The 11,771-nt window shown below is 38.2% G+C and overlaps 1 protein-coding gene across 2 annotated transcripts; it reads right to left on the reverse strand.

Moving 5' to 3' along the window:
* Positions 1-1,249: 1,249 nt before the first annotated feature.
* DTD2 (D-aminoacyl-tRNA deacylase 2) lies at positions 1,250-11,452 on the reverse strand. 2 transcript variants are annotated; one of them, XM_080809065.1, is made up of 3 exons: positions 11,218-11,452; positions 7,487-7,556; positions 1,250-3,696 (listed from the first exon to the last, which is right to left on the reverse strand). In XM_080809065.1, exons 1-3 carry the CDS (start codon positions 11,326-11,328, stop codon positions 3,371-3,373), a joined length of 507 nt encoding a protein of 168 aa, XP_080665191.1. In that variant the 5' UTR covers positions 11,329-11,452; the 3' UTR covers positions 1,250-3,370. The 2 variants fall into 2 exon arrangements, with proteins under 2 accessions (XP_080665191.1, XP_080665190.1); XM_080809064.1 differs by having other exon boundaries at positions 11,179-11,410.
* Positions 11,453-11,771: the final 319 nt, after the last annotated feature.

Raw genomic sequence — 11,771 nt, forward strand, 5'->3', positions numbered from 1 at the left:
AAAGCAAGAGAGAGAGAATGCTGGTGAATAGGAGGAGGGGCAGAGGAGAGGGAGGGGGAGAGGAGAGGGACAGGCAGAGAATCTCAGGTAGACTCCACACAGCATGAGGACCCTGATGGGGGCTTGATCTCACAACCCTGAGACCATGATCTGGGCCAAAACTATGAGTTGGACACTTAACCCACTGAGCTATCCAGGTGCACTATGTTTAAGTATAACAAGACAGGCCCTCTGCAATATTAACCATGGATAGTAAAAATAGGACATGTCACTGTCTTAAAATATCACTATGAATTCTTATTCTCCAAAACAAGTGGCATAGGACTCCACAGTATTTGATCTTTATACTTGATAAGTTGAGTTCTTTCATTATGGAGTCAATAAATCATCATTAATTCAGACATGATTCATTAGTGGTGGGCCTTTTTAAATTTGAACTAATGAAGGAATGGCGTTTGATTTTACTTTGTATGAATATATTCAAGATATTAAAACCACATTCATTGGTAATCTGTGTCTTAGAGTATTTTCTGTAATTGAACCCCTGTTGTTTCTAAGTGGGCATGTAAAATAATACTTAGAAATGAAATTCTAATTGAGACATTCTAGAATCTTAGAAAAACAGGGCAGAAGGCACATAAATTAGGTTCAACCCTGCTGCCACCTAACTCTGTAAGTAAACCAATTTATTATTGGCTGTCCTTTCTTAAGTGATCCACACTGGGAGATGCTAAGCCTTTACCAAGATCAATTTCAGTTTTTAACAATTCTCATTATAGGAAAAGTAGAAAGATGGATATTATTCCTCCCTATAATGTGATCCTGGGAAAATTATTTAAGCACTGTCTTACTTTCCACAGCACTATCCTCATTATATACTGGGAAGATAAAACGAGGGATCTCTTGAAAGCTCTTTGAGCACCGTGGGCCAGAAGAGCTATGGAAAGCCAAGGTGTAGTTACTCACATATCTGCTATTTTTCCTGTCTTAACTCTCTTGTCCTAGCTTCCTTGGAAATGAAAGGTGGCCATCACTTTCTGCTTAATAACCCTTCATGTAGGTGAAATTGCTATTCTCCACAAGTACTGCAAGCAAATTTTTAAAAAAAATTGCCTGAACTATAAAACAGTAATCTAGGGCTGTGAGTCAGCATTTCACCTACACACAAAATAAAAAATGATTTAAAATAGGTAACACATAATCTTTTCAAAAGACATATACACCTCCTCAGAGAAGCTTTGAGAAAATTGGAGTTCGAAAGTTTATGAATAGTTTATTACATTTCAATAAGTGTATCATGAATCAATAAAGCAAAAGGTAAGGACAATGAGCTCATTACCAAGCCAGTTATTGATTCTCAAGTTCCAAAATAGAATAGTACAGGAAGGATATAGAGTAATAGGATTTTTGTGATAACAAAAATTTTAAGTATCTTAGGAGGACAGACCTAAAGAAATTATGACACAAAGGAATTTTTAGCAGCTACTTAAGATGTTTATCCAAGTTAATTTCTTTATCTTTTGATAATTAGAAATATGATTTGGTGTTTACTCTTCAAAATATCTTTTCAAATAAAGTCAGAGGAGTTTTCAAAAACCGAGTATTATCTTTTATTGATTCATTAATTCTTTCAGTTTCTTATATATGTTCCTCTCTTGATTGTGAAAAATTTACCTTATTAGCTGTCTATCTTGTATCACTACCTTCATCAGCTCAGGTTGCCCTAACAAAATACCACAGAGTGGCTTGAAAAACAGAAATTTATTTTCTCAGCCTGGAGGCTGCAAGGTCAAGATCAAAGTGTCAACATGGTCAGTTTCTGACAAGGGTTCTCTTCCTAGCTTGTAAATAGCCCCCTTCTCACTGCATCCTTACATGGTGGTAGCAGAGAGAGTGAGCCAGCAAGGTCTCTGGTGACTCTTCTTCTAATCCCATCACGAGGGACCCATGCTTATGCTCTCATTTACCCTAATTACCTCCCAAAGTCCCAACTCCAAACACCACCAAGTTGGGGGATTTCAACATACGAATGGGGGCATGGCACAAACATTCACAAACAGAAAAAACACTGGCTTGAAATCGTCAGATAAATAATATGAAAAAGAACAAGTCAGCTTGTTTCCAAATAATTGCAGTAGAAAGCTTCCCTTTTTCTTTTTCTTCCTTTTATGACAAGCTAAGTAAGAAAGGACTTCCTAAAAAATGAACATTAATTTCACAAAGCAGTACCTTTTAAAAACCAAGGACAGAAAATGAGACATGCATTATTTTGGTAAAAAACTGAGAAATGCAAGTATTAATCAACTAATTGGTATATTAAATAAAAACAATTTTTAATCTTCATACCTTGTTCTTGTATCAACTAAAGATTTTTTAAAAAGATTTTATTTGCTTGACAGTGAGAGAAAAAGCAGAGAGACAGTGGGAGACACAGACTCCCTGCTGAGCAAAGCCTGATGTGGGACTCAGTCCGAGGGCTCTGAGATCAAGACCTGAGCTGAAGGCAGATGCTTAACCAAAGGAGCCACCCAGGTGCCCCTCAACTAAAGATTTTTTTTTTTTTTATTTAGTTGACAGACAGAGATCACAAGTAGGCAGAGAGGCAGGCAGAGAGAGAGGAGGAAGCAGGCTCCCTGCTGAGCCAAGAGCCCGATGCAGGGCTCGATCCCAGAACCCCGGAATCATGACCTGAGCAGAAGGCAGAGGCTTTAACCCACTGAGCCACTCAGGCACCCCAACTAAAGATTCTTAAAATGATTTAAAGCACTTGGATGCCCTGGATGTAATATAATGCACAATAACATTTCTAGATTATATTTTCACAGATATTATTAAAAGGAACAGTAAATAGCATATTGTTTTCACTCAGAATTTGGAAAACTAAAGTAGTAAAACAAAACTGACAAAACTGCAATTGGTTTGTGTGGGATTTCACCTAATTTTAATACAGTTATTTTTATTTCATACTTCATACATTTGAGGATATAAGAATATAAGGGTATATTAAGGGTATATAAGAATACAAGGGTATATTTTTCTTGATTGAACAAAATTCTTCATGCAAAAGTACTTAAATACAGCTCTCTAAGAGCATTTCCACAATGACTATAAAGTGAATAGAAAGCACTTTTCAAGTTTTCAAGTAGAAGTGTATGGGAAAGCAGGACAAAAGGTGGGGCTGAGATTCAGAGTTTGGTGACTTGGCAAGGCAAGGTCAGCCAATTAACAGGTTGCAGGGGTATGGATGGCACCCAAATTTTCTTGTTTAAAAATGCTGCAGATTAGTGTATTCAAGAAGAGGAAGAAAATCTAATTATAGTTGAGATCATTTTATACCAGAAAACAACTGCAGAAACTAACTTTTAATTTTTCAAAATTCAATTAGGTGTGTGTATGGTCCGTTGGTATCCAGCTGTAACACCTGCCTGTTCCCGTAAGTACCATGTTCCACCACAACCCCAGCTTCAGCACACTTGCTGTTGGCAGCCAGCTCTTTCTCACACAGAGTCACAAATTGGGAATAAAGTTCTAAGCCTTCTTCTTTTCCAGAGTTAGAGTGATACTGCATGTTTCTTCCTTTTACTCTCCCCCCAAGGGTGGCTTGAGGGATGATCAGAACATTGCCAGGTAGATCCAATATAGACACATGCTTGCCATTTTCTGTTTCACTTAACTTCACATTTAACAGTGTATTAACTGGGTGGGGAATAAAGGGAAAACATCTTGAAGTGAGAAACAAACATGAAGAAAATTAATAATCATCCAGACAGCTAATCTCACGTTTAAAATCTAGTTTGTTGGCTCATGCTTTTTACCTAAAATCTCTATTCAGATTTAAAGAACTGCTTCACTAAGCTAAATGATCTAAGCAAGAAAAATAAGGCAAGTTTCATGCAAAAAATGGCACGATGTTTTAAATCCACTGGGCAGTCAAGATTTCCTAACAATAAATTGATGAAGTAAAGGACTAAAAATTAACTGTATACCAAAAACCTCAAAATATTGTTGCCCCAGGGGGATACATTAGAAGATTCTGCCTCTGTTCCTTTTTATATTCTATAAGCAAACCTCATTGGAAAAAGGCCATGATGAATCCTCCTCACTCCAAATTCTGCTTTACAACAAAGAGTATTAAATAGAAATATTAAAGTAACTTAATTGCCTAGAGTTCTAAGCTGAAACAAAGTTTCCAGGTTTATTCTGATTATAAACCAGATAATTTTACAGTTTCATAATCTCAAAGGTACTATTTAACAAAGTCTAATCATATGACAAATGTAACCCAGGGAGAAGAGTAAAGGTGAAGCAAACATCATCAGAAGTTCACAGTTACAAACAAAAAAGTAAGTCAAAAGATATACTGGTATTATGTTCATATACACACAAGAAAACATGGTGTTATTATTTTTATGGCACTTATGAAATTATACTCGTAACTAGTAAGAACTGTCAAAAAAGCCATAAATATCTACGTACAGCTAAAGATTTAAACTTAGAAAACCTGTTTACATCTCAACATTAGTCATTTTCAAGACAATAAACAAAAGAAACACCTACTATGAAGAGCCTTAAGGTCTTCTTGGCTCTCTAAAGGGTATAAATACCTTCTGCTTATAAAGACTATTTCTCAGGGGTACCTAGGTGGCTTGTTGGTGAAGCATCCAACTCTTGATTTTGGCTCAGGTCAAGATCTCAGGGTGGTGAGATCAAGCCCCCTGTCGGGCTCCATGCACAGCATGGAGTCCGCTTGAGATTCTCTCTCTTCTCTTTCTCTGCCCCTCCCCATGCTTGCATACACATACACACTCTGTCTCTCAAATAAATAAAATCTTAAAAAACAAAAGGACTACTCCTCAGAGGACAAATGATAAACTATAGAGATCTCACACTCCTACCAGTAATTAAGCTTGAAAATGTATGCTTTCTAACAGGGTAGTCAATGGTTTCAAGTGCTGGAGGGTTTGTAGTAAATATTAGTAAGGACCCATTATGGTTGCCCCACTCTACAAATCACGGAATTAATCTGGTAGAAACCTGCCAAGATGAACACCCAAATGAATTTCTAAGATATGCATTAAGCACTATCAATTTTCAACTAATTTCTATTTTAAAATACCTCTAATTTTCTCTATGATGAATAGGACTTTGCTATATAGCCAGCAGTTGTTATTGATTGCTTCTAAGGAAACTATAAGTCTCCAGAGCACTTAGCTCCAAGGGAAATATCTACCCAGCTATCCAGGTTTCAGGCTAGTGACACACTAAGTAGACAATTTTGAAATAACAGGCAAGCGAGGTTAAGTACAATTTATTATACTTCCACACACCTCCCTCTACTGGCTATAACTGAGAATTCAATTAATGTTGTTAGTATACAAATAACAGTATGTGGAAATAAATATAATACAAATACAAATGTCAGGAAGTAGAATTAAAATGAGACAATGAATTAATGGCATGTTGAAAACACAAAGATCTTAAGACAGGTTATCAATTAGGTATCTCTAATGATGTGTATGGGAAGTTAAGCTTTGACAGGTCCCTGGATCTCAGTTCAATTATACTGAAGATGAATTGAGAAAGATTCTGCACATCTCTAGTTAGCCACATAACTTCAGACTTTAGGGATATAACTGGTTATGTTCCCAAGGGGTACATGATTTGATTAGAAAGATATGAATTCATTTAATAAGTATGAGGTAAAGTTTAAGAGAATCCCATCACACTGGCTTACTTTGCCTGGAACAGAGGGAAGTACAAGCTAATGGTATCAGTAATAGATGGTCTCTTTTTGTTTATAACTTACACCAGCAGAATGGGATAGAATCACAGTTCTTTACTGAGAATCATAATATATACAGTTTTATTTTAGACTGTCCACTAAAAGAATTAAGGTGGACCTCCTAGTTCATCACAATCTTAATGCATGTATTCAAAGTGAACTTACACACAGATGAAAACACACAGGATTTATTTAGTATAACACAAAATGTAGTTTGGATTTGGTTGGTTCATTTCATTTTATTATGCCTAAGAGTCACTTGAAGTCTAAAACAACTTTAGGAGTCAGTCTTAAGTCATAATGACGAAAATTTTCTTCCTGTTTTCACAGATTTCTACTATACTTTTTCTGGCCAATGAAGATTTAATTCAAGGCAAAATATTAACTTAGGAAAATGGATAGAATGTCCAATACCCAAGCAGTAAGTTTTGGCAAATCATCCTCTGTAATGGGAGTCCTCATTTCATTTGCTCTCTTTTTTAAAGTAATCTCTATAACCAACATGGGGCTTGAACTCATGATTTTGAGATCAAGAGTTGCATGCTCCACTGACTGAGCCAGCCAGGCGCCCCTCATTTACTCTTTAAACCCTGTAAAGCTCCCTATTGTCTTCCAGAATCAAATTTCAAACCATTGTTATTGGCTTTCCACCCTCACCTGTTGTAGTCCTTTACATCTAGTTTTCATCCCCTGACAAAGTTGCCAAACATGTTTAATGTCTTGGTATATAATTAACTCTAGGAGTTTATAGTCTTTTGCCCCAGAGATTCCTCACTGGGCTATTTCCCTTAGAGTTCCACTACTTGAAGCTCTTCTAGGTTAACTTCTGCATGTTGCAACTACCCATTTATATAATTTATATTTCTTATTAATGCAACTAATGGGTGCTGTCCTCTACTAATAAAGAGAATATAACCTGTCCCAACCTTAGGGATAGCTTCATTAATTCAGGTATTTTTGTACATAATTATTTTATCAAATACTATCTAGTACTTGATGTGGTGCATCTGAAACTATGCGATTATCACAATTGTGCAGTGCTATGTGCTATCAGGGACAGTGGAAAACTGCAGGCAGGTAAATTAGTGTTCAGGGGTAAGTGAACACTGACCCTGCTTTTCTGTCCCTGGAGGAGGTGTGGCTGTGAAGACAGTTTGTTCAAGATCGGGAGAACCTTATGTTTACAACACTTCTTATTTAAAAAAGGTGCATAACTAGTTAGTTAAAATGTTTCCATAATAACGATGTAAGACTTAGCTATCCAGATTTGATGGGACCCACATCTTGCACATAACATGTCACCTACACGCTCCTGTCAGGGACTGTGGGAGACAAGGAAACTATATTAAGAAATGAAGCATCTGCTTTCTTCCTATGTGGCCACCCTGCATCTAACCAGTTTCTGTTAGAAACATAGCTGAATCTCAAGTGTGTTGTCTGTGTGTGCACGTGTGTGTGTACACTCTTCTAAACCAATCTATAAGCCACGTGAAATGTGCAGACGTTTTGAAAGAATTCCACCACACTTGCTTACTTTAAACTTTAGAAAAGGCAAAAATAGCTAAAGCCAACACCCATAGTAGAGTTAATTCATTCAAAACTTACCAGTACAACTTAAGATTGTGGTTTATCTATCTATCTTCTGGTTCATCTATCTGTTGCTATTCATTTTTAACTTTTAAAAAGCAAACATCAAATACGTACCCATTTTGGGAAGAAGTTCTTTATTAGCTCCTTTGAAAAAACACACGTAGATTACTAATCCTCTCTGAACCTATGAGAAATCACCAGAGAAAACTCAGATTAGAAAAAACTACATAGAGATACAGAGGTAAATGAATAAAACTATGAAACTGTTAAATGGAGATTAAGCCCAAAAGAAGAGAAATATATTTTTATAACAGATTTGATTTCTTAAATATGTGAGAAAACAAAGTCTTTTCCAGTATTTAATCACCTCAATTATCATTTCTTGCAAAAATTAAGTTTAAGATATAACCAAGAGCAGGGGCACCTGGGTGGCTCGGTGGGTTAAGCCGCTGCCTTTGGCTCAGGTCATGTTCTCAGGGTCCTGGGATCGAGCCCTGCATTGGGCTCTTTGCTCAGCGGGGAGCCTGCTTCTCTCTCTCTCTCTGCCTGCCTCTTTGCCTACTTGTGATCTTTCTCTGTCAGATAAATAAATAAAATCTTAAAAAAAAAAAAAAAGATATAACCAAGAGAAGTGAAGACCACTAGTTGTACACTCAAACATTTACTTCTAGTCAGTCATTATGACTATGAACCAGCCTCCTCTCCCTTAAGTAAGGTGACACTCGGAAATGCTTAGTTTGCAGAGCCCCATTTATTCAACACCAAATGAATTCACATTATATAAGATATGGGTGATGTACAAGCAACAGCATGACTGATGTCTTTTGACATCATTACTCTTTATTCCTCCAAATCCATTTACTCGCAGGTTATAAAACTAAGGGTCTGACTCTACTTCAATAAATTCCAAGAAACTGCCCAATTATTTTTTGTTATTCTCAATGCTTCCAATCAACATAGTGATTAAGGTTTGATACTGCATTTATGATATTAAGTTCTACATCATGAGGTTGCCTGTTATCAGGAATGTAAGCTTTTTTTTTTTTTTTTTAAGAGAGAGTGCACTAAGGGGAGGAGGCAGAGATTCCCAGGCAGGCTCCACCTTCAGTACAGAGCCCACCTAAGTGGGGCTTGATCCCATGACTGAGATCATGACCTGAGTTGAAATTGAGTTGGACGCCCAAATGGCTGAACCACCCAGGTGCCTCAGGAATGTAAGCTTTTAAATATAATGACTTGGATATTTCTTTATTAGCTCTTGCAAGATATATACGGAAAAGAGAGAAATGATAAATGACTCTGATTTTGCCACTGAATCATTGAATTCTTATTTTGTAGATTAACTTGGTTGAGTCCAAGAGCTATTATAAAGATTAAATGAATTAATATTTGTAACGTGCTTAAAACAGTACCTAGTTCATAGTAAGAACTATATAAGTGTTTATTAAATTAGTATGTAAAAATAAATTTAAGGGCTAAAGTACAATTTATTTTACATTTTAATTCCCAAAGCACTTTACAGACATGATCGGGACTCAATTTATCTGTTGTTTGCATTTAAGGTCAACTGTATCTCATAGGCTCTATGTGTTACTTAAATATGTCTTCTATATAAACGTAACAGCAGCTTTGCACTCACAGTTGATTTACTGGAAAACAAACAACTTTTTAAGGAGTGCAAATGTGCTTCTGGAATAAGCAAAGGTCTCCAAAGCATACCCATAGTATGGAGCTGGCAGGATGAATGATACAGATATTTGCACCACTGTCACAGGCCACTCCATTGGAATTATTTTAGTACCAGCCCAAATCTCAAGCACATTCAGTCAAAACCTCAGGCATACTTGTATTTGGACACTTGAAATGTCAGAATTAACTATCTAATGATATGCAGAAAATAGACACGTGTTCTTTCCACCCACCATACTTCCTCCTCAGTAAGGTATTTTCTTTTAGTTTATTCTAGTAATAGATCTTAAGTTGTGACCTACAAATTCCCCTCTTCAGGTCAGAACCACTTTTCTTGTGGCTTCATTTGGTAGAAAACATTTTACATATATACGAAATCACATATAATTCCCACCATAGTTTTTTTTTTTTTTAATTTTAAAGATTTACTTATTTATTTTAGGAGCAGAGACAGAGAGCAAGCACATGCATTAGCACCAGGAGGGGTAGAGGGAGAGAATCTTCAAGCAGACTCCCTGCTGCAGGCAGAGTCCAATGCAGAGCTGGATCCCAGGACTCATGAGATCATGACTTCAAATGAAACCAAGAGTCAGACACTTAACCAACTAAGCCACTCAGACACCCCTCCCACTACAATTTTTAAAAAAGTTCACCTTCCGAAAGAAAATACAGCCCGTGACAGCAAAGGTCTAAATGAATAAAACTGAGACCACAAGTAACCTTCAAATCTTTTGACAAAACGGTATTTCCCTTAGAAAAAATTGTAACTTAGAATAGGGAAGAGCATGTCTGAGGAAGAAGAAAAAATTTACTTTCTCACTAATTGTCAGCTCTTTATATTAATTTAGATACCTGTGGGAGCGAAAGGGAAAGCTTTAAAATAGCTTTTAAAGTTTACCAACACAAACTGATAGTTTGGAAGGCTGCAATAAAATACCTGATTTTGCATAAGGAACTGTGGCATGAAGAATATAAAAAGATTTTTAAAATGGAAGAAATCTTAATGATTACTAGTTTGGAATTTATAGTCCCAAGAGTTAACTATAAAAATAGGCAATTCTTTGGATAGGATGACAAATAAATTCCACAGTAGGAAGAGAAATCAAGACCTCAAAGGGGGGGGGGGGTCATAACAAAAACAAACATGAATTTCTGAGAAAGAAATGGGTAGGGGGAGATATAGTAATACTTATGTTTATAAATATTCCTAAATTAGCAGAGAGTAATAGATTCTGATTTAAGAATAACCACCCACATATCATAGTTTATGGATAATATTTAACATAATGACTAGGGTTGTTAAGGAAAGCTAGATCTGGGACCGAATCCAGCAGATGAGTGAAGATGCTACTTCTACATTAAGTTTTCGAATAGCTCCCAAAGCCTTAATTATCAACTAATTTTTCTTCATTTTAACTTACTCCAAAAATAGGTCAGGGGCGTTAAAGAACATTGTTTTTGCATAAACTTGGGGCTGGCTCTCTTTAAAGGGCAAATCCTAAAGTAGAAGGAAGTCCTATCTCTGCAAAAGTTTTAAACTCTCCTGAGGAACTGTGTTCAACAACGCAACATTCTAGTAAAAGTTGTAGTCTTTGTTTCTAGTTGCAAATACGTAAAATTTTTAAGTTTCATGAAAAAAGGTTTCATGGGAAGTCTCATTTCTGTGCCTAGCTGCAGGCTACCTAAAAGGGAATTCCACGGGTTCTGCAGCACAGGTCGGAGCAGGTCTTGAACGTTTGCAACTAATCTAACCTACACGGTCGAACCAGACCAGCACTAAGGCGTGGAAAGGCCCTCGCTCGTCCGAAGCAAGAGATCTGAGACGATCAGGCCTCAGGTCCACCGAGCGCAGGTAGGCAGAAGGTGAGAGGAAGTTCAAATTCCCGCGGTCCTAAGCAGGGGACACACTCTTCCGCCTGAGGAACAGGTCCGACGGAGAAAGGCTGGGGCCGGCGCAGACCAGCCGAGCTGGCAAGCCTCTGCGGGAGGAGGTCCGCTGGCCGAGCGGAAGTTCGCACCGCCCACAGCACGTGTCAGCGCCACGCACGGCCCGCGCGGAAGGAGACGTGGAGTGGGGGCGGGGGGCCGCATTACCAAAAGAACGCGGGAAGACCCACCCCTGCACGCGGCACCGGGAGTGGCGGGGCTGACGTTACCTCCACCCACTGGCTCTCGGCGTCTTCCTCGGCTGGGCGTACTTGCAGCCTGGCGTGCAGGCACTGCTGCAACAGCGCCCGGGCCTGAGGTATCCGGCCACTCTCGGCCATGGTTCGAACCCTCGTGACAACCCGATACGTTCGAGGATCGCGCTGCGCAGGCTCCGCCTCCAGCGCTCCGGGAGGACTTGGCGGATCGTGGCGGCGGGGCGTTGTAATGGCGCGTGGCACCACCCGTAGGTGGGCGGGGCCGGTGCCTGGCTCTAGGGTGACCCGGATGTCTGGTCTTCAAAGACAATACACTTAATTCCTACCATGAAACTATCCAAATTTACAGAAAGCGCTAAGCGGTAAGCGTATACTTTCAACAGGTGGGAAGACTCATTGGATCGCTTTCCTACACACCATTTAAAGAAAGAGATTTCAGATTGGAAAGCTCAAGTTTCCAGACGTTGAGAAATTTTAAAATTTTAAGTCTTTACTATGCCCGTTATGAAGGTAGGTAAATAGAACGAATCAACTGAATCACAAAACAAGCAGAAATGGAACTAAAA

This window comes from Martes martes (assembly GCF_963455335.1).
Source record: "Martes martes genome assembly, chromosome: 7".
In the NCBI taxonomy this organism is placed as follows: domain Eukaryota; kingdom Metazoa; phylum Chordata; class Mammalia; order Carnivora; family Mustelidae; genus Martes; species Martes martes.

What these genes read in the sequence shown, in the direction of transcription:
- DTD2 (XM_080809064.1), bottom strand. Translation starts at nt 11,328, where the DNA reads ATGGCCGAGAGTGGCCGGATACCTCAGGCCCGGGCGCTGTTGCAGCAG. An exon ending in TCCCGGTGCCGCGTGCAGGG is followed by an intron (nt 7,557 to 11,178) that starts GTGGGTCTTCCC and finishes GATTTCTCATAG; the next exon opens with GTTCAGAGAGGATTAGTAAT. An exon ending in AGAACTTCTTCCCAAAATGG is followed by an intron (nt 3,697 to 7,486) that starts GTACGTATTTGA and finishes TTCCCCACCCAG; the next exon opens with TTAATACACTGTTAAATGTG.